General features: G+C 39.4%; 3 protein-coding genes and 1 pseudogene across 7 annotated transcripts; 3 read left to right on the top strand and 1 right to left on the bottom strand.

Moving 5' to 3' along the window:
- Positions 1–1,726: 1,726 nt before the first annotated feature.
- LOC106644848 (dynein axonemal light chain 1 pseudogene) lies at positions 1,727–3,527 on the top strand (annotated as a pseudogene).
- Positions 3,528–6,385: 2,858 nt separating this feature from the next.
- Positions 6,386–10,258, top strand: LOC106644873 (uncharacterized). The gene is made up of 6 exons (XM_014360568.2): positions 6,386–6,701; positions 8,354–8,609; positions 8,698–8,797; positions 8,899–8,973; positions 9,045–9,247; positions 10,058–10,258. Exons 2-6 carry the CDS (start codon positions 8,455–8,457, stop codon positions 10,188–10,190), a joined length of 666 nt encoding a protein of 221 aa, XP_014216054.2. The 5' UTR covers positions 6,386–6,701; positions 8,354–8,454; the 3' UTR covers positions 10,191–10,258.
- Positions 10,259–12,583: 2,325 nt separating this feature from the next.
- Positions 12,584–21,374, top strand: wit (kinase protein wishful thinking). 5 transcript variants are annotated; one of them, XM_089594205.1, is made up of 13 exons: positions 12,584–12,902; positions 13,647–14,085; positions 14,339–14,450; positions 14,526–14,723; positions 14,872–15,108; positions 15,189–15,344; positions 15,417–15,599; positions 15,680–15,843; positions 15,944–16,139; positions 16,218–16,418; positions 16,491–16,694; positions 19,183–19,529; positions 19,616–21,374. In XM_089594205.1, the coding sequence occupies exons 2-13, from the start codon at positions 13,912–13,914 to the stop codon at positions 20,408–20,410; spliced, it is 2,967 nt and encodes a 988-aa protein (XP_089450331.1). In that variant the 5' UTR covers positions 12,584–12,902; positions 13,647–13,911; the 3' UTR covers positions 20,411–21,374. The 5 variants fall into 5 exon arrangements, with proteins under 5 accessions (XP_089450331.1, XP_014216049.2, XP_023244925.2 ...); XM_014360563.2 differs by having other exon boundaries at positions 14,526–14,693; XM_023389157.2 differs by having other exon boundaries at positions 14,529–14,723.
- Positions 16,757–18,848, bottom strand: LOC149374245 (uncharacterized). Its single transcript, XM_089594208.1, has 2 exons — positions 18,780–18,848; positions 16,757–18,690 (listed from the first exon to the last, which is right to left on the bottom strand). Exons 1-2 carry the CDS (start codon positions 18,783–18,785, stop codon positions 17,179–17,181), a joined length of 1,518 nt encoding a protein of 505 aa, XP_089450334.1. The 5' UTR covers positions 18,786–18,848; the 3' UTR covers positions 16,757–17,178.
- Positions 21,375–22,097: the final 723 nt, after the last annotated feature.

Below are 22,097 nucleotides of genomic sequence, written 5' to 3' on the forward strand. Positions count from 1 at the left end.
GGCCTCGAGAAAATTAATCATCCGCCCGAAAACTGTGTATGTACATATACATATATCATATTAAATTTACTGGCGTATACTTTATACTTATTCTTAGTGCGCCGTTCTGATGTTATATTTTGACCGTTTTCGTTGTTGTCCACGCGCGTTACGAATTCGTGAATTTATATATACATACACGTGCATGTGGAGACGAAAATATTGTATCATACGAAAACGAATTTTGCGACGTTACATTTCTGCGTTACGCGTAATTATAAGTATACGTAATCCCTGATATACATAATTATCATACACGCAGTACGAATTTTTTCTTATAAACCACACATGTTTTACAGATTAGTTACATCAGTAGGGAGCGTTAAATAATAGCGCACGTAGAGCTTTTTTTGAGCAGGGTGATGTACATTTTTGTATGATTTTACAATTGGTTTGTTATGATGTAAAATATTATTAATAATAATAATAATAATAATAAAATAATCTTTGTTAGAAAAAAAAAAAAAAGAAAAAAGAACAAGAATGTTTGGATTAAATTTTCGCCCATCCCACGCACCCACGCACCCATGAGGGTATTTATTAAATCCATCCTTTTTCCCTCCCTCGATGGGATGGTAAAATGTAGCGACAAAAGTGGAGTTTCCCCCCGCGTAAAGGGGCGTATAATTCAAATTCGGCGCTACAACGTGTACACGTAAGTATACATCATACGAAGGAAGGAAGGAAGAAATCGATTCTCGCGAGCCGCGCCGGGAAAAGTTTGTTCTCCTAGCAACTGAAGTCTCCGTAATGCACCCTCCGCATATACCCGCAGCCAGTAAGTAAGCAAGCGAGCCCCGCCACGGGTGTACATAATCGTACCTACTCCCCTTTGGCCCGTACTTTCATCAATGTTTCGCTTTTGTTATTTCAAACGGGGCACACTTTGCCTCTCGTAATTAATATTCATTCGTTGCAGTGGGGTCAAAAGAGGACACGGGGTAAGGTACCTACATGTATAATAATAACAACTGCAGGCAAGTCGGTGACACGGTATACACGGATATACTAGCTCGCCCCTTTTCCTCCTGGCACAAAGAAATAACTTTTCCGTTTCCTTAAAAATGCAAGCTCTTATTTATTTATAAAGCTATACGTATATGTGTATTACCTTCCGCTTTTACTGACCTAGAACTTTTTATCCTCCACGTGCCATCAGAAGTCGCGACATCCCTCGGATATATATACCTACTTTTCCGCGCCCGAGAGGGGCAAACTCGGGTTTTCTCCCGTGCACGCGTACCTATATATGTATATCAGCAGCTGTACCAAACCTATTTCCACCACCCGAGAGATACCTCGAGGGGGCCGGTACAACGCGTCTCTGGAATATGAATTCGCTCGAGAAACCGGAGCCACGTGCAAGGGATGTGCCCCTTTTTCATTCCCCCCTGTAGTGGACGCGCGATGGGGAAAAATCAACTCCACCCGCGCGGTATGTAGGGGGTGGATCTATTTTTCGGACCTCCGCGGAGAATTTATCGTCCGGTTCGATGTGGAAGAAAAACATCCTGGAAAATCGGTGGACTTGCGAATGGCCGCGTTGTTTGCCACGCGGACGCGGTAAACGAGAAAAGATTCATCTCAAACGCGGAGAGGTATTTTGTTTTGCAGATTGGGAAGAAAGTTTGGCAAAAACCCTTGAGTGTCAATCTATCCCTGGGGTAAGGAGCGGCAGTAGCGAAGCATGTCCGCGGGGAAGCCAACGACGTGCAAGGACGCGGTCCGCCGGTGGGAGGAGGAGAACAGCCAGGAGGCGAGCTCAGCCCTCGAGGTCAGTCTCATCTTCCAGTGGCCGCCCATCGAGCGCATGGACAACTCCCTGGCCGTCCTCTCGTCCTGCGAGCGGCTCTCCCTGTCCACCAACATGATCGAGAAGATAGCAGGTTACCATTTCCACTAAAATTTGACTTGTTACAAGTTTATTTTACTTGTTGTCGCGCAACACGCGTATAGCAAGAGGTGATGTTTAAAGAAAGCTTGAAAAAGCTTGTCTATACGCGTTACAATATATAACGCGCAGAGCGTCGAAGGCCATTATTTTATTTTTTTTTTTTTTTTCCGATGTGTCACTCGGTTTGACCATGTAATAGTATGCACGAGAGGGAAATAGAGATGAAGAGAGACTCGGATTTCAGGTGTGTCGTGTATATTATATACACACTCGTTGCAGCCACTTGGTAGGTTGTACCGACTTGGAAACTATATAAAACACGAGGCTCTTTCATTGCAATCGGCGATCGGCAAATTATTGCTCAATGTATATATGATAACACAACGTGTTTGCGTATAAGATGCCACATTTAAGATATACGTGTTTGTGTTTACGTGCAAATGACGTTATGCATCGCGTTACGGAAGAAAAGAAGGAAAAAAGCAAACAAAGTTTTACCTACTTGTAAACGCGCGCTCATTAGTTAGGATAAATCATAAAACGTTCGCACCTGGCTACATCGCAGAAATAATAAAAGTATACCCAGACGGCAATACGTAAAATTAGCGTGATGATATATATACATAAATATATACCTAGATGCTGATGGCGTAAAATGCGCTTAGGTGTGAGCAGCCTGAAGAAGCTGAGGGTCCTGTCGGTGAGCAGGAACCAGATAAAGGGCTTCTCGGGGCTGGAAACACTGGGCGACAGCCTGGAAGAGCTGTGGATCTCGTACAACGCGATCGAGAAGCTGAAGGGAGTGACCGCGCTCCGGAGCCTCAAGGTGCTGTACATGTCCAACAACCTCGTGAGGGAGTGGAACGAGTTCGCCCGGCTGCAAGAAATGCCGAGCCTGCAGGATCTCGGCTTCACCGGCAATCCCATCACCGACGGCTTGGAGGCCGGTCTTTTTCCTTCATGGTTTTCATACAACATACACCCTTCCAAATGGCCGATCCATTGCAATGATCCTCGAATTTATCGCCCCAAGGCCAACTTTGGGAGGAAAATGAATTTTTATATAATATATGAACAAAGACGCGAAATTACCCTCCGCCCCCTGTATACGTACACGATGCACGAAAGCGCGGCGAAAATTATACCGGGCGCTACACGAGCTAAATTCCGTCCACCACCACCGGCCCGGCTCTCCCCACGCGAATTATTCAAGCTTCAAAGTGCGAGATAACTCTCCTCTCTCCAGCATCATCATCCCGTGTAAATACGTTATAGACCCAGCGCTATTCTCGTGAAGGTTAATTTTCGTCGTGCATCATGTTACAGCCTCCAAATTATACTTGGTTTATTGTACATATTTATTTGTTGTTGTTGTTGTTTTTTTTTTTTTTTAATTTTATGCAATAGTAATAACGATGATGATGATGATGATGATAGCAACTTGTCGTTACAGACCGAGCAGTGGAGGACGGAGGTGGCGAGGCGTCTGCCGAACTTGGTCAAGCTCGACGGGGAGCCGCTCATCCACGCCGGCGGTGTCGACGACCAGACGGGCCAAAAACAGCAGACCGAAGCCCAAGCTGCTCCTCAATGACTATTATACATTATACATGCATGATGTTTTTTTAATTCCCACTCGCGTTTATCGGCTGTTGTCTTTTTTTTTTTTTTTCATCATTATAATCTCTGCGCAACCGGTATCCGAAGGAATTCCCAGCTCTCGTTGGCTGTATAAAGCTCGAGCACGATCGTCGCACGGTAGTATTGGCGATTCGGGTTGAGATGCGGAGAGCTCGTTTTTGTTCCGCGTCTCTCTCGTGCTGATATCATATATTTTACGATGCGCTGCGCCCGAGTCCTCTTTTCTGCATCGTAGAGCCGGCAGCGCACAGGTATTTGGTGTGTAGGTATCTGTACATTGGATTCTCGGCGTTATACACCCGCACCGGGCACACACCCCAAGAGTTTGCGCAACGAAATTTCCACCTCTTGGACGGTACAATATAAATATATATTGTATCATCATTTGGAGCGTTGGGAAGGCGAGTTGTACCGACCGGCTCCTCTTCTCTTTCATTTTTACCAGGGTTTTTCTCTCTCTCAGTGCGCATATTATGTATATACGTGTAATACTTTGGAATCGTTTCTTTTCAAGGAGCAGATCGGTCTTACACGCGCGTAAATTCGTTTGATTGTGTGAATAATCGATTATAAGCATTTTGTTAATGTGTGCAAGTGCATATTTATCGGCTGACGAAGGAATTTCGAAAATCCTGTGCGTACACGAATTGCCGATGCGATTCAGTAAATAACGACGCTGTGAATTTTCAAATGAACTGAGCATTGTCAACCAAATCAACGGTACACAACCCGGGTAATACGTGTATGTATATATATCACGTGTAAACTTAAACTTCACGTTAAACTTACGAGTAAGTACGAGTACTTACGAGTGAATAAAAATTATCTCGTTATTTTCGTGTCTCTTGGACTTGTGAATCTCGCGACCGATTTGCCGATAGAGCGTAGATCGTTAACAAGTGTGTCTGCCGGGATATACACAAGCACGCATCGAGCCTATACGTATCGTGTACTTAAAAATTACAAAAGAGTCGCGGACTCACGCTCGTGCGTTGCAAATAAAAACGAGTTACGTAAAATGTGCCGTGCTCTTCTTCATTTACATTGTTTTTGATGTACCGATGATTGTTGGGGAATATCCCCCCACAGATAATGTTATCTCGGTAAAATATTATATGTTACAAAAACATAATATATTGTCATCGCGTGCCTCATGTATAATACCTGTACCGAATGTGTTGTGAATTTCTACAGTTGGCTCGTCTCCGCAGATTATGGACATCGATACCACGCGATTATTTGTCATCCACCGATCAATAAATCATAAAAATAACCAGCCAATTAATGGATTATTTCATCCGATATCTTTTCAATGAAAAATCCGCACTACCCAAGTGAGACACTCGAACAAAGTTTATCATGCAGGTGTATAGTGCAGCCGCAGACATTTTAATTACGTAATCCACGATGTAAACGGATATCAAGACCTACAAATTACGTGCACAGACATACACGTCGGAGACGAGGAGGAGGACGAAGGTTGCCAAGACTCTAATTACCATCCCCGATGAGTGCATTAATAATATATATGTATACTTCCGACGCAATTACACATCGAATGGCTCTCGTTGAGTGATTGGATTCACCTGTCTATGATACCCCGACTATTGGTGTAATTATGCCCGCGTGACATTGTAATAGCCTGGCCACGGATTTTCTATGTTAACGGCTGATCCTTTGCCCCCCCCCCTCCCTTCCAAATCAGATGAAAACCAGAGAATGACGCGTGCCGATACTAACAAACTCACGCACGTGGGAATTAAGCTACGCACGACCGATGGTTGAACACAATCGACGCAAGCGACGTGATTTTGTGGCTTTCAAGATATGTCAGGGAGTGGCATGAAAATGCATGATGTACGTATATATATACACGTGTTCGGATAAGAGCAGAGGATAAAGCAACGGCCGCAAGGGTGGATATTAATCCGTTCAGTTATATATAGTTATGTATATATAATACGTACATATTACGTTGTGGAGCATAAAAATTGCACATTTATTTCAACGAAATGTATATAAATAAGTATATAGTGTAAAGGCTGTACAATACACGTGGTGGTACTACGCGGGATTCCAGGCTTTATCCAACTTGAGTATCAAAAAGAGATTAGCGTGTACTCGGGTTGCACTGCAAGGGCGTGGACTGGTATACCTACCTGAGAGAGAGACCAGGGGGAGGGCCAAAGTTTCCACGCAAATTTCGGGCCACGAACCCGTAACAAAGCCCCCCCAAACTCGGCGCCGCGTAAAGTTGGTCGCGAAATAGTGCCCCAGTTAAGTAGAATGTGTAAGGTACAGGCTTCACCCGTAGCATCCCCCGCCCCAACGCGAGCATCGGAAAAACCAAAACAAGTGACGAGTGTTTCGAGGACGAGGCGAAAGTTACCTGCGTGGAAAAAAAAGGCCCGTGTGGATGAAAAGAAGCTTCGGGCAGAGGTACATGTGTGCACACACGTGTATATGTATATACGGGGGTGGGTTTCGAAGAGTGGAATGGAGTGCTTCACCAGAAGAAGACGTACAGATGCTCGAGCGCGCTATACGCGATTCTCTGCTGGTGTGCCCATGACTGTGTGTCCGTATATATATGTACGCAGGTGGTATACGTAACCACCATAAGGCGCGTATGGATATGTAAGTGGTCGACCCTCTTTCGACTTTCCTCGGTGCACGTGACGTTGGTTGTAACGCGTGTCGCGCGCGTGTGTGGATTTAGCTAATACCCACACAGGTGCGAGAAATCGTTTTCTCTCGTGGAGCTAAGCAAAGACCGTAGGTACATCGTTCGTGGTAGTTGCGAGCGCTGCGGCCAGTAGGTAGCACTGCAGATACTTAAATAATACCCGGTCAACTTCAGCTTGGCGATACAACGGGCGAGATATATCGCGGGGACTTTGTATTGTCTGATGGTGTCGTTCGTACGCGAGTTGTGTGCCTCGACTGGATTTGGCCTCTTTTTTTTCTTTTTTTTCTTTTTTTTTTTTTTTCTGTACGTCTCTGACACTATTTGTTGCTCCATTTGCATTTGTTCGAGAGAGAGAGAGATAGGGTCTGTAACAAAAGAGGATCGGGCCAAGGAGGAGATTTTGACGAGCTAACTGTTCGCCGGAGCGGATTTTCTCTGGTATGCACACGGGCACCGCTGCGTTTCGGTGCTTCATTTTTTTATTTTTTTTTATTTTTTTTTACTTGCGAGTACAACGCTGTTGTTTGGTTGTGGTGGAATTGGGTTTTTTTCCTTTTTTTGTTTTGCTTCCAAGGTAATTTGTAGGAGTTATTAAAGTCGCGTTCCACCAAAACCAAGCGATAAGAATGCGATACGCGCACGAACTCTAGCGCAAGCCCTGAAATTAGGTCATTGGGAAATTTGTTGCAAAATTTTGCTCTTGACAAGTTTTTTCTGTTTCGGTTGCGTGATTAATTATATTTGCACGCGGAAACAAATATATAATTTTTACTCCACAATGGATTGTTTTTCTTTCAAATTAATTTCCAATGGGACTGTTGGCCCTTTGGAGTGACTGAATTTTTTACATTTTAGCAATTTTAAAAACTATAAAGTGTACTTTAGCATTACTACTAGCAAATACTAATAGCTTCTTTTTTGTTGTCGCAAAAGATAAAAATTGTTGTACGTTGTTTGGAATAATAATGCTTTACCCCTCTCAACTGATTTCAATGAAAGTAAGTTCTCTCGTAATTCAAAGGGCAAGTAATTATAAAAATCATATCAAGTTTTTTGGTTGAGAGGGTTGTTGTTGTTATTATTATTATTATTCATTTATTATTTTTCATCAATAAACAATCGAAATAAAAACTGAAAAAATAGCTGTGCAATTTAAAGTTTTTAAATAGTCATTTCCCAATAAAGTAATACTAATTTTCAACACTTATTCTAAATTCATAACGACTCCGGTGCCATCAACTACGTAAGTATTGATAAGTATAAAAAATGTATTTTGCGATCATAATTTACCTGTTTGCCTAAGCCACGGCATTACAACGAACAAGTGTTCCATATTTCATGCGTAGATGTTTACCCACACTCTGTTTACGAATCTACAACCAAATGGCCCTTTGATAACTTTTTTGCTCGCGGACAAATTGCTGTGAAAACGCTGCAAACAATCAATATTGAATCGGAAAATATTTGATTACGTAAAACTGTGCTTTTTGTGAAAAACTACAATTTCATAGAAAGTATATATCAAACGGTACAGTCAAAGTGCCATATTTTTAACATCAAACCTCGTTTTTACTTATTATTTTGTTAAAAGAGGCGGTTAACCAACCAACGTGGTAAGTCATCATTTTTTACCTTCTTGTGAGTGTATGTACAAGCAGTATAAAACAATTTGCTGGATAAACGCACAAAACGTAAGGTATTTTTTTTCTGTTTACGTAAACTCTTGTTGTCTTATATAAATCCTCCCTCCGTTGGGACCTTGGTGTTAATTATCATGAATATTAATGCATTCGCGCGTCACATCATCACCAATCGATGGATAAGAAAAAAAAATCACGAGTATCGCGAGAAGATCAAAATACGCCGTTGCATATGCACTTGAGTAGATGTGCGCGCGTAACGTACACCTAATTTGCGCGCTCGTAAATAGTGTCGCAGCAGCGTCGAGGGCAAAAATATCGGGTTGCAATTGCACTGTATCGACGAGCTATTGGGTAATGAGACAGGCGATAGTCTCGCTCCTTTCCCCTGGTATAGTTTTTCATTGTGTTGCAATATTTTATGTTTATTTTTTTGTTTTTATGTTACAGGTGACGACGATCTTGCAGCCAAACACCCATTGCTTTTTTTTTAGACAATTTTTTTTTTTTTTTTTTTTTTTTCTTAATGAAAGAGTGACATTAGTGTCACAATGACCACATCGAACAACATTTCCGAATCGTCGGATTTAGCTTTCATCGAGTTGAAATCCGATAGTCCGTACGACCTGTTCCGAGATTGGTACGCAGAGGCGTGTAAATTTTGCACTGGACTACCAAACGCACTTTGCTTGGCTACTGTGTCGAAGTCAGTGTACCGTTAAATTTTTCAAGTCTTTTTTTTTTTTTTTTTTTTTTCGATTTCATTACATGGACAATACGTTTTATGATTTTAGCGATTTGAAGCCAAGCGCTAGGAATGTCGTACTGAGGAGGCTCGAGGAGGATGGCTTTGTGATTTACACAGACAGTAGAAGTCGGAAATCAAAAGAGTTGGTAAGAAACTTCGTTCCCTACATTAGAGAGTGACATCATCATGTAACGAAAAAAAAAGAGATTAAATTTAAATCGAATGAAATTGACGAAACATTTCCAAGGCCGAGAATTCCACGGCTGCAATGTGCTTCTTGTGGACATACCTCGACGATCAGGACCAAAAGATCGCTAGGCAGGTGAGAATTTGGCCTGTAAAAATACTCATGATGCTCGAGGATGTAAAATACGCGCAACGTTGCTTTTGTAGGTGAGAATAGAGGGCGACATGATCGTACTGGACAAGGAGGAAATAGCCGATCTTTACGAGAGCGACAAGCTGTTTTGCAAGATTCGCGCTTACATCTGCCACCAGGACCAGGAAGTCGACTGGGACGACTTGAAAGCTCGGCACGATCGGCTACTCGGCGAAGTCAGGCAGAACAAAAAGGACCTTCCTATGCCCGACTACTTGTGAGTTATCCACTATTACGTATATAATATGGTCCACTCATGGAAATTGTCATCCTTAAGTCTCGACGCTACCCGAATGTGTCCCTGGTTGCCAACCTGCCAGGGGATACACCCTCGCCGTATCAAAGCAATCTCTGGCAAAAAGATGTACGCGAAATGAGGTTCTTGGCACGCGAAACTATAAACACAGACAGGGCTTTGTGGAAGGGGGTTGGTGCGACATCAGAGCACACTTTTCCAGGCAATCTGTGCACTAGATGTATGTGTATGTGCTCTCATTTCACGTGCACATGACAGCCGGGAGGGTGCGGTAGCGCCTCCCTGCATACACCTATACACTTGCCTCCTCGCTCGGGAAGGCATATCTGGCTGCACGTGTATACATGTAGTGAAGCATATGTGGGTCACGTTGATGGAACGCGCGTGGGAATTAATGTTGAAGCGCGGGGTGATGAATTACCGACCATGGGTGGGACGTGTCCCCTCTTCCATCCCCCTAATTCTCCCCGGCCCCCATTTTTTTTCTCCACAGCCACCCCCCCTTTGACACTCCGTGTTGACTTTCAACTCGGTGAGAGACAATTGCGACTGCTCTTTGCGCGGTATCGGTATATGACGAGGTGACCAACCAACCCTCGTACCAGTCCAGCTAAACAACACTCGTCAGTTATCTCTGGTTGATTTAACTAGCACAAAAGCATTGTCCATAGTCGATTCTCTTGTAAACCGTTGACTAATTATAAATGTAAGAAATTGAAATAAGATAATCCGTTAGCTGAAAGAGTTTGATCATTCACTTGATTGTTGCAGAATCGGTTACAAGATGCTTCCGAAGAACATCGAGTTTTACTACGCCAGGGACAACTTGATTGGGGATAGGATCCTGTTTGAGAAGAGCGACCACAAGTGCCTGCAGTGGACACACAAACGTATCGCAGCCTAAACCATATGATATATTATAAATTACTTTTTATCGAGAGAAAAACAAATAAATTCCATGCTGGATTGGAACGCTGTTTTTACAATACGCAATGGTACAGTCCAAATAAATAACTGTTTCAAAATATTTCGATGGCAAAGAGTTTCATTAAAAGTTAAATATAGCTTTACACCCGATGAGATGATCTCCGATTCGAACCACTAAACTGTATACTTATTTAAAAAAAAAAAAAAGCTTCTTCAGAGGTAAAAAAATAGATATAAATTAACACGCGATTTTACATTTCAAGCAAACGTATCCAACGAAAATCCTGTGCATCGCTAATAATTTAACACTTATCGGATATTCGTGTTCTATCGCATGTGAGTACCGCAATTCAATTAATCATTCGTTCATCGCGAGTATATATGTATAATCCTTTCGAACATTTTTTTTCTCCCTCTCCTCTTTCTCTTTTGAATCGAGTATCAAAGGTCGATTCGATCGTCAAATTCCATGGATACATTAATCGGTCTTTTTTTCATCGAGACGCCAGACGAGTGTGTTTTTCCTCAAAACGTAAATATTGTAGTCGTACCTATCCTCTCTCTCTCTCTCTCTCCACCTATCTTCTTTTTGTGAATACAATACTATCGTTGTATTTTTTGTTTGTATTGTTTTTTAAGTTTTTTTTTTTTACATACATGATTTAATGATACTGTGCAATTACATTATTGTACACCAACTTTAAAGTTTCAAAACAAGCACAGTAGAAGGTGTAGTCGTGAGAACACAATAAATGGCATATTATTGTTCAGAATAAACAAGATTATGTTATTTCATGTATGTATGAAAATGTAGTTTATTTTAGTTTTTCCAAGACGTTAGTAAAAAAAATCAGTCCTCACCTCGCCCTCGTTGTAAAGCTGGCGTACATACAAAACGATGAAGCTGTGATGCGTAAATAAACAGGACCTCGCCTTTCCGAAACAGTTGTTGCTCTGGAATCTTTCCAAATGTGCAAAATCATCGCCCCCGTACATACCACCACCACTTGTTCCGTCATCTATATACTCGTACTCTGCAGCTTATCTGTTTGCTCGCGTTAGACTTGAACCCTGAAATTGCGTCATTCCTGAAATTTCTGAATTCACGAGTAACGTTGTCAACTACGTGTCTTAATTTACTTATATTGTATTCCAACTGTTTTATATAACCGTATTCTGATAAAAATGTAACTTTGTGATAGGTTGCTACCTTTTTTTTTCAACGATCACTTTTTGGTGATAGTAATTTGATAGTTCGATACAAGAGCCAACAATGGTCATATAAAAGTAAAATCGCGTTAGCTTAATCTTAATGATTAAATGAATACTAACTAGTATGACATATATTTTGATGAGTTGTACGAGGTCCCATCTACCATCTTTCATTTATTTTCCATGAATTGTACAATAATTAGTGTATGTGTAAAGTGCGTACGTATACTTACAAGTCTGCAGTACTATGGCTATCGTAAATGTTGAAAAGTAAGCAAGTACTTGATGAAGAAGAAAAAATTCTTTGTAAACACAAAAGCGTAATGAGAAATGTAAGAATATACAAGTAAGGTACAAAAATACAATGTACCCTAGGCTATAGGTCGATCGCGTTATCCTCTCTGGTGAATCTTTGCACAGCAGCAGACGTTGGCACCTATACATGTATGTATATGTTTGCAGCATCCCAGAGTCCCAGACAGTCTCAGAGCCAGACGCTCCTGGCTCTCTGTGCATGTACTACGTACCCTACTCTTTCCCCCCCCCCCAACATTTTCAACGCCGCCGCGTCACCCTAAAAACTTCGGCTTGCGAATGTCTAGACGTACTTACTCTCTCTCTCTCTCTCTCTCTCTGTACAGCCGAACAAAAGTGCGAACGAGAAAAAGAGAGAGAGGAGGAGCGTAAGAAGCGCCGATTAAAATTATATAGGTATAACACACGTACATCCACTGGTCGTTTGTCCGTCCGCTCCCCCTCGACCGCCGCCGCCACACCGCTCTACCTCCCGCACTCGCGAATTGAGCGTCGTCTAGCAGAGCCGCCGAAAACGTCTCGCCTTTTTCCCCCTGACCCCGCTCCATCGGCACATGTATACCCCCCTCTTTGCTTTCCGCCTCACCTCACCTCCTCATCATCAACAAACATTCTCCCTCTCTTTCTCTCTTACACGGACACATATACTTATAAGTATATTCCTTTAGCTCCGTCAAATCGTGTCGGCATCGTCGCCGCCGCCGCCGCCGCTGCTCTATACCTATATGTACGTTGATATCGTGCGAATAAAAAAAAAAAAAGAGAGAGAGAGAAGCGCGGCAGCAGGCGCGAGAGGGAGGCGTGTAAGCACCGTCTGGGGCCTCTTACTCCAACAGTAGCAGACAGACGGATGAGCATCAGCGGTATTATATATATTATGTAGTAAAAGCAGCGAGTAAAACTATTCTGCATGCACCGTGAACGTTTTTTTTTTATACATTTCACATGATTGACACTCTCTGTGTTACTTACATTGTGCATCGTTAAGTTTATACTTACTCCCTCATCTGTCATGTGCGGCGTGCGAGTGTAAAATAAATTATCATCGGTTAATCATGTCCAAAGATCCGTCGTCGTTTCTGCAGCTGCAGCATCATCAGGATCACTGACGACGATGCATCAGCTGTGCAGTTTTTTCCGTTGAAAGTGGTGGTGTGTTAAGGTGAATGAAATGTAATTTGGTTTGGTTGAGGAGAAGCGAGTGACTGAGTTTTTTTTATTTACCGATAATTAAACAAGAAAGAGAGTGTCGAGCACTCTTTTTTGGGGGGGAATCGAGAATTTGAGATGACTCGCTCTGGCCTATACAAGCAACTGGGCGTTTTTGTTGTTTGGAAACGTGATTGTTTTTTTTAATTTTTTTATTTGTAAGGCTTACTTAATATGTACACCCAACTTCATCCAAATGATATACGGTTATAAACTATAGCGTCGTCGTGCGTATTTAATTTTTGGCTGATTGTGTTCCTTTGCTAAAGTGAATGAATTTCGTGTATAAGTACTTATAGGGTTGTCTGCTGTATGTCTATATGCACGCAAATTGGGGACATGCAGTATAAAACGGAGCCCAAGTGCCCAAGAAAGAAAGAGGGAGAGGGAGAAAAAGATAAGCCAGTACGTATATATACTTACAGTCTCTCTGTGTCGCCTTTAGGTTTTTCAGATTTGATTGATTACTTATATTTGCTTATTGTGTTCGATTAACTTTATTCGGATGTTGCATTGAGTGCTATCTTTAGGCTTTTTTTTCTTTGGCAAAATTTTTCTTATGCAACTGATAGGCAAAGTGAGGTTAGAGCTTCATGTGTTGTTTTCTTTGGTTGACATCTACACTATTTTACATTAATGAATGGAAATGCATTCCTGTAAGGAAAAGAAAAATATACAATTATGGTTTTGGTTTCAGATGTGTAAAAGATTAATTCCATATTTCGCGCACGAACATGGGGCTGGAGCTTCTGGGAATTTTTGTGCAGTTATCTTGACTTGGATCAATGAACATAAAAATTAGCCATGAGCAGCAAGACTAGCAGATGACTATTCTTTTGATTCATTTTTTCTATGCTAATCCTGGGAAAACGAAAGGGATCTGGTTAAAGGAAAATAGAAAAAAAATGGCAGAATGTAATGGATTGTAACAATAAATTGGTAGTGGTACACATGTGGACACAATGAGAGCTACTGTAAAAATTGCGCTGCTCGTGGCTATTGTCTGCATCACAGACTTTGCCCTGATTCAAGCTGATCAAATATGTGCTGTATCCAGGACATGGAATACAAGTGAGTCTGAGCATGCAGATGATAGTGAAATCGAGAATTCCTACAATGTCAATGATCGTAACCAGGTGAGTCTTACCTCAATTCACAGTTTTTTAATCATTTGTTGATAGAAGCTCAATTTTATGGACTGGTAGCTAGTCAGTATGGAAGAGATCATAGTTTCTGGACATCTGTTTAAATCACAGTGTGCTTCAAATATGTGAATGTACATATATTTGAATGAATGTTCATCTTTGATCTCTGTCATAATTATTATCTCTTGTTTTTACCGCCATATAAATAACTTTAAGTAACACAGTAAAATTTTTTGCCCTGTAGACTGGCAAGCATGTCAAATTCGAAAAATGCAATCAATATTGTTATGCTGCATGGGAAGAATCAGTTACATCAAATGGAACGACAATAAAATTTATTAATATGTCTCTTCAGGGTTGGTTTTATAAATAAAATTTGTTTTATTAATTCTGTACGTCCCCAAGTAAATATTATTTTTTATTATTTCAAGCAGGCTGTTGGAGTCAAGAGGGTCATGATTGTGAAAATACAGAATGCATAGCAAAATTGTATACAAACACAAAAATGCATACTAAGTTCTGTTGCTGTAAACATGATTATTGTAATGTGAACGTTACTGATTATGTGGACAACAAATTAATTTTGACCAGTCCAGCAAGTAAGAATAATTTAAGTGTGTCTGTTACAGGTACTTTTTATTTTGCTTTTTTTACTTTATTTTTATTACAAATTTTTTTACGTTTTTTATTTATTTGTTTTTATAATTATTTACTTGGACATTACAATTAAATGACAGTACTAGTTAAAATTTATTACAAATTTTTATTACTTTTCAGCTACAGAATTTTCGGAACAAACAGATACCGATCAAATGATCATGATTACTGTTACCATATTAGCTTGCATTTTACTAGTCACATTTACAGTGGTAATTTTGATATATCAGGCCTACAAAAACAATATTTTATTGAGATTGGGTAAGCCAGTGCCATATAACGATAATTATATGGATGGTAATGGACTCAGAACTGGTACTTATACTGTTGACCATCTAAAATTGTCAACTATAGTTGGTAAGTTTTAGTAACAGCTCAGGTTTTGACAAAATCATGCTGATTTTTTATCAAACGAAAAATTTTCCAATAAAAATTAGATCAAGGAAGATATGGATCCGTCTGGCAAGGTAGTATAGGAGATGAAGAAGTAGCTGTAAAAATTTTTCCTGGTCACCATCAAAACTACTTTTTAAATGAACGTGATCTTTACTGTCTACCTTTTATGGAGCATCCTTCATTACTATACTATTATGGTAATGCTTATTGATTTCGTTTTTTTTTTAATCCATAATTTATTTTACTTATACACCCATGCTCTCATACAGGATCTGATGAAAGAGTAAGTATGGATGGCAATGTTGAATACTTATTGGTGTTTTCCTATGCGCCTGGTGGTACTTTGACGGAATTTTTACGCTGCCATACCTTTGATTGGATGACGTTTTGTAAAATGAGTTTGTCAGTAGTTAAGGGACTCGCTTATTTACATACCGACGTACGTAAAGGAGGTAAATCAGATTATTATTTTTACAACAATAAAATCATTACAAACTAAAAAAAATGAACCTAATTTACACGATGGTTGCAGACAAATTCAAACCGTGCATAGCACATAAAAATATGTGCTCTGGTAATATTTTGCTCAAAGCTGACGGTACTTGTTGCATTTGCGATCTAGGAATTGCAGTTCAGATCTTAGGATCAAAATATTATTCAGAGGATCAGCATGTTGAAACTAAATCAATCAATGACGTAAGCAAACATCAACCAGATTAAAAATTTTCAAGAAACATTTAATGAATGAGTTGGTGGTGTCAAAAATTCAGCAAAATATCCTTTTATGTATACTTAGGTTGGTACGTTGCAATACATGGCCCCGGAGGTGCTCGAAGGAGCGGTAAATTTGCGCGACTGCGAAAGTTCTTTGAAGCAAATCGATGTATATGCAATGGGCATAATTCTCTGGGAGCTGGTATCTCGTTGCACTGATATTTACGTTTCTGGTAACGAAGTGCCGCAGTACAGACAGCCGTTTGAAAAGGAAATCGGTCAGTAGATAAAATACTTCGTTAAATTTTATATTGACGGTCCGTTTAAAATTTATTTAAAAATTGATTTTCCTACAGGACTTCTTCCAACGTTCGATCAAATGCTGGTGTTGGTTTCCCGTAACAAGGCAAGACCTCTTTTTGAAGGAAGCTTAGTTGATAAGCCAGGGGTACGTTTAATTAAGGAAACAATGGAAGACTGCTGGGACGCCGATGCAGAAGCTAGACTGACAGCCCTTTGCATAGAGGAGCGATTAACGGAGCTTCAATCTCATCGAAGTAAATATTTCAACAGACTGCAGAGCGAGGATTACCAATCTAACGTTTTACGTATCATTCAATTATTTACAGTTACGATGCATTTTACCGACGGTAGCCCAATGATGAATTCGCACTGTGGACTTGTGCCTTCAACGACGAATAGCCTTTATAGTGATGCACCTAATCGCGATGGTGCTCACCACGTGGTGCAGATGAGTGGAAACGATTGTAGTGATCTTTTGGAAAACTTGGTGACCTCATCTCCCAGTGAAAGCAATTCCCATGAACACAGCAGTGAGTAAAAATAACAGATAACACAGTCTATAAATGTAAATTTTTTATTATGGGTCCTAGATGTAGAACGGTAGAATAATTTTTTGATTATTCAATGAATACTGACCGAAACAATTGCATCAATCGTGCTTTTTCTCATTGTGAGTTTCAAAAAAAATAATTTTTTATTCTTTAAAATTACTATGCATTTCAAACAACAGTTAAACTCTTAACGTCTCAAAGAATTATTACTAACACTAATTAAAATAAGTAAAAACATATTGCCATAATTGCCATTCAAATACATTATATCATGTGTGATCAACGTAAGTTGAATCTCTAAAGAATTTATTTGCAACTTTTGTAGTTTCTTTATTGGTATTTTCTTGGTCCATACTGTTTGCATCAGTCTCACTCGAGTTAGAAAGTTAAGCTTTTAACGTCTTTTACTAACATTAACTAAATTAATTAAGTATGCATTGCCGTAACGTACAAAGATGATGTCTTACAGACTACCAACGGTAGTTAAACTAATCAGTAGAGGATCTTTAAGCGAATCGTTTGCAGCTTCTGTTGTCTCTTCATCTGTGAATTCTTGTTCCATACTGTTTGCATCAGCTTCACTCAAATTCGAAAGTCTCCTCCACAAGTGAAACAAACTGGTATCTTCTACATTTCCAGACCATCCACTAAATTCGTCAACACTTTTAAAAGACTGAATAGTTTCTTCATCTATCAGTTCTTCTATGCAATTTAAAGTTTTTGCATACATGTCGTTACTCAACGGTGCTGGCGTTGAAAAAATTTTTTCAGGCATGTAAGGTGGTAATTCGACAGATTCAGTATTATTATTATTAAATGCCTTTATGACAATGCTCTGATAATTACATTTTTCTTCAGACAATGGATACAATCCAGATTGCTTGAATCCAGTTTTCAATATCTTCACAAAATTCAATTCGTGCATCATTTTCTGTAAGCTAGATGTCACATCCTTATTGGATAGGGTATTGTTACTACTCTTTGATCTTTTGCTATTTATTAAACTGTTCCAAGCTGACTTTATCCGTGGGAATAGCTGTACTTCCAATGGATTTAGTACACTGGAGGCATTTGGGTGTAGAGCCATTAGTTCAATGTTATTCTTGATGCAAAAGTCATACAGAGTAAGTGTTATATGAGGAATTTTCCCATTCAAAAACAATACAATCGGACCTTCATTCAGCTCAACTTCTCTAAGCCATTTGTGAAACGTTTTTGTTATGTAATCGGAAAACAATTGGAAATTCATAAATCCATCCTCTGTCTTTGCACACAACCAGTCATTGGGCAATTTCTCTGTAATCTTGTTAGGAATCTTGTTTTGGTACTTGAACAACACCATACAGGGAGCCACTTGGCCAGCAGCATTGCCTGATACATGCAAAGATAAATTCTCAGTCTCTGCATTAGACTCAGGATTGCACAGGTGCACGGTATCCATAACAAACACTCTTGAGGGATCGACGTTCAGCAAGCCTTTATTTTTCAAAAACAACTTAGTTTTATTAAACCAACCTTTCATTCCTTTCTCGGTCACTGGGCTCCTGATATTTATCAAATTGCTGCTTAGCCTCTCAGCGGCACTCTTGTGTCTGTGAAGAAATCCATGGTACCAACCCCTGCCTGGTCTGCCATTGGCAAATCGACTCGTACGATTTAGCAAAGAAACCAGCTCGGCCACGCTGTTTAGCACGTTCTTTTTGCCGACATACATATTACGCTGCCAACACTCGTGTATCCAACACTCCACGGTGTTCTCTTCGATATTGTCGAGCACAGGGTTGGAGCCAGATGTCCTGCCCGAGAAATCGGGACGACTTCGATTGCGCAAAGTCGTCCTGGGTACCTTAAATTTATTACTCGCCCCTTTAAAGGACATTCCAGCTTGTACAGCTTCGAGAGCTTCCCGAAGTGCATCTTTACTGTACTTGTAGTAGCCCCGGCTTCTACTGTTCTTAGGATCCATTGTTTTGTCCTGTAATAATCATAATCCATAATTATACCTTAAAACTACTTAACTAGAGCTTAAGCTTGACAATAGTGATTGAATTTTTTAGAACTCACTGTCATTTCATTCACCGACAGCGAAAAAAAATTGGCACGTGACACGTTAAATTGTCTAGTTAGTCGTTGTTGCAGATGACATGTCTTGTTGATGTTCTGTATGTTAGGTTAGGTATCTCTTTTTCAGAGCTTTTTTTTTTTAGCACAGACTTGGCGGGAGAGAAAACACATCCTTCAAAAAAATATAAAGTTATGGTTCAATCGAAGTGTGAAAATTCCCGTCATACAAGCCAAAATTACAATTCAGTTTTGATGATTATGTTTAACTGAAATAAGAATTGTAATCAATCAATAATTTGGATTTCTGTGTTTTACTACAAATATTTATTTTAACTGTTCAACAACAAATAAAAATAATTGAAGAACACTCTAGTAATCAAAATTCCCAAATGTGTGTTGACAGGCAAAAACTCAAACGAGACAAACGCGGCCAGCTTTTCGGTGCATCATCCTCCACAACCACAACTGCAGCCTTACCAGGGCCGCAATCCATGCATGGAGCGTAACCTTATGCTGCAGTCGGATTCGTCTGAAGAGCTTGGCTGCCAAGGCAACATTCTTGTCAACAAATCGTATAAACATCACACGGACAAAGTGCCCCAGCCACTGAGCAACAGCAGTGAAACTCAAAGCTTAGTGCCTCACGATTACCTTGGTCAACAGCAGCAGGTGCAGACACAACATCACCATCACGTCATAAGTTCGCAGCAGCTGTCACTGAGATCTGTTACACCTATACCTTATGTTCAGGTATGCTTTATTCAAGGCTTACACCTTGATTTCCGGTTTCTTGGAAATACTGACAGATAAACATGTTATCGTTAAAACTTTTTCAGAACGTCATCTCTGAATGCAGTGGAAGCGGCGGCTCCTACAACAAACTAAAACAGACCAACATCCAAGAGTCCTGCTACACAGCGCTGCCTAGCAATCCACCGGAGGGCAGCCCAAAGCGTCTCCTTGGCTTCTCCGGGTGGGCAAGTCTGAAAAAAATTCTTTCAAGTAAAAAATTAATGTATCAGCAGCAGCATCCGGCGTATAGTAAGTGCGAAATCGAGCGCGAAGATTCCAAGTCAAACCTCCTTGTTAACAAAAATACCGTGGCGGCAAATTCTCACCAGCCCAAAATCGTCGAAACCAACGTGAGTATTTCACCAGGTGGCAAATATGTGAATGGTATCGTTTCTGAAAAGACTAAAAATAGCGACCCATCTTTCATGTGTGACTCTGCTTCGAGCCGGCCCTCGACCCTTCCCCTTGTTAGTTTAAGACGGAGTAATTCTGGTCACAAAAGAAAAAGCGAGACGACAAGCCTTAGCCAACAGGAGAGCTTAGATAGGTTTAACGAGGGTGCGAACTGTGACCCCAAAGATACCTCTAACCGAGGCGAGCCAGCTGCTCCTGTGCGTAAAACTCGTGCCAAGAATCCGTCAACAAACGCTAGACTATCGCTGTATGATGACAGGATCATGTGTAGCATTACGAATGAGGAGAGGGATAAGAAAGGGAGATCCTCCGATATCAATAGTCCCTCTTCTTCGAACTCGGTGCCCTTTAGTATGGACGTTACTGATGACGAGCAACAAAATATGACTGCCAAAATTGACGCAAGAAACGTAACTAGCTTCTAATCAAAATTCAATGATACAGACTTTGGTGGAAATGACTTTCATTCTCTTCTGCATTTTCTTTTCAACTGACTGTATAATTTAACACACCTTACCTACTTATTTATCTCACTTTTTGTTATCTTTTATACTCTCTTGCTGTTTATTTGCAGAACTGTAAATATCCTTGTTTTTACTAAGCAAGAATTAATATTAAGGTTTTTCACTTGTTTACGCAATTCACCCAGGCAATCATTTCCATTAGGGTAAAAAAAAAATAAACGATTGCTGACTAGAAGCACACATGTTAAAAAAAAAAAATGACAGCAATTGTACAGAGATTGTGTATAGAATTATTTATAGTATAAATACGCATAGATATATTTCATTTTATACTTAACAGTAAAAAGAAAAAAAAATTGACTGTAGGCTTTTGTCAAAATTCAATATTATAAGGAGAAGCGTTGCCAGAAGTGTTTGTAAGACGATAAAACCTGTGATTTTTCGATATTTTAGACTTTGATTTTAATATTCAAAACCAGGAAACGGTTGGTATTTATTTTTATCAAGGTATACCATTCAAATTGAATGATTTTCAACACTTATTTTAAAATATGTTTGACACCTCAATAATTGTAAAAAACTTTTTTTTTTATTTTACTACTAATTACAAAATTCATTTGTATAAATAAATTTAATATTTGGTATGTCACTCGATGACGAGGACAATATTTAAAATACAAGTTTTAATAAACTCTAAAGAAAAACTAAAGAAGAACTTTTATACAAAACTCTGAGGTACTTAACTGATTCTTTGGAATTGCATAAAACCCAAAAGTAACAAGAAAAATTGATTTTTTTCGACACAAGTAATTGTTTGAAATCACAGGTACATAAGATTAAGAGTGATTGTTATTTTTCACTTCTATAGTCGTATTTAAATAGACTTATCGTTGCTTTTTATAGTTTAAAAAAGTAAAACAATGAAACGCAGGGATGTTAATTATTTTATTTGTAAATATGTTCCTTTTAAACTAATTTTTTACAAATAGTTATTAATAATATTCATTTATACTCATAAAAATTTTATAGTTGCAAAATTAGCACGAAATAATAATTATCATCGTCTTTTAAGTTAAATTGTATATAAAAGGCAATGTATTTTTTTGTCTTAAATTTTGTTGACAATTTCGAATTTTAGCAAGTAAAACAAAGTGCAATGACACTATATTGAAATTACGAGTCATGGCGATTACAAAAGTCTGTCAATAATGATTATTATAATTTTTAAAAAGTATGGAAACAACGACACTATGTGATCGATTAATCATAATGATTAGTAGTTTATAAATAGTAACGTGAATTCGAATGTGACTGCTCGATGACTTTTAGGATCTCTTTTTCCAAAGAAGCGAAGCTTCGCAAGGACTTTAGGCAACGCAATTGTTTTGTTACTAATAGTCGTCAAGGATGTAAAGTTGTAAAAAAAAAAAAAAAAAAAAAAAAAAAAAAATAGTAAACGCTGACGAGAAAAGAAGGCAACTGTGAATGAAATTTTTTCTGTCTAGATAGATAGGTCTCGTTAAGTATGCCAAATTACCATGTGCCCGATATACTTTTTAAAGTTTAACAGATTTTTTACACAAGATTTTTAATAACTTTTTTTTTTACGTATGAAATTTTATTCTTAAACTTTTTCGTTTTTTTATTG

Source organism: Copidosoma floridanum, unplaced genomic scaffold, assembly GCF_036245765.1.
Source record: "Copidosoma floridanum isolate Cflo_tuat_1 unplaced genomic scaffold, Cflo_Japanese_pri ptg000021l, whole genome shotgun sequence".
Taxonomy (NCBI): domain Eukaryota; kingdom Metazoa; phylum Arthropoda; class Insecta; order Hymenoptera; family Encyrtidae; genus Copidosoma; species Copidosoma floridanum.

Bases quoted from the DNA above. Each gene is read 5' to 3' on its own strand.
- LOC106644873 (XM_014360568.2), top strand. From the start codon at position 8,455: ATGACCACATCGAACAACATTTCCGAATCGTCGGATTTAGCTTTCATC. The intron at 8,974-9,044 runs GTGAGAATTTGG...TTGCTTTTGTAG, and splicing joins ACCAAAAGATCGCTAGGCAG to GTGAGAATAGAGGGCGACAT. The intron at 9,248-10,057 runs GTGAGTTATCCA...TGATTGTTGCAG, and splicing joins CTTCCTATGCCCGACTACTT to AATCGGTTACAAGATGCTTC.
- wit (XM_089594205.1), top strand. From the start codon at position 13,912: ATGAGAGCTACTGTAAAAATTGCGCTGCTCGTGGCTATTGTCTGCATC. The intron at 14,086-14,338 runs GTGAGTCTTACC...TTTGCCCTGTAG, and splicing joins ATGTCAATGATCGTAACCAG to ACTGGCAAGCATGTCAAATT. The intron at 15,109-15,188 runs GTAAGTTTTAGT...AATAAAAATTAG, and splicing joins AAAATTGTCAACTATAGTTG to ATCAAGGAAGATATGGATCC.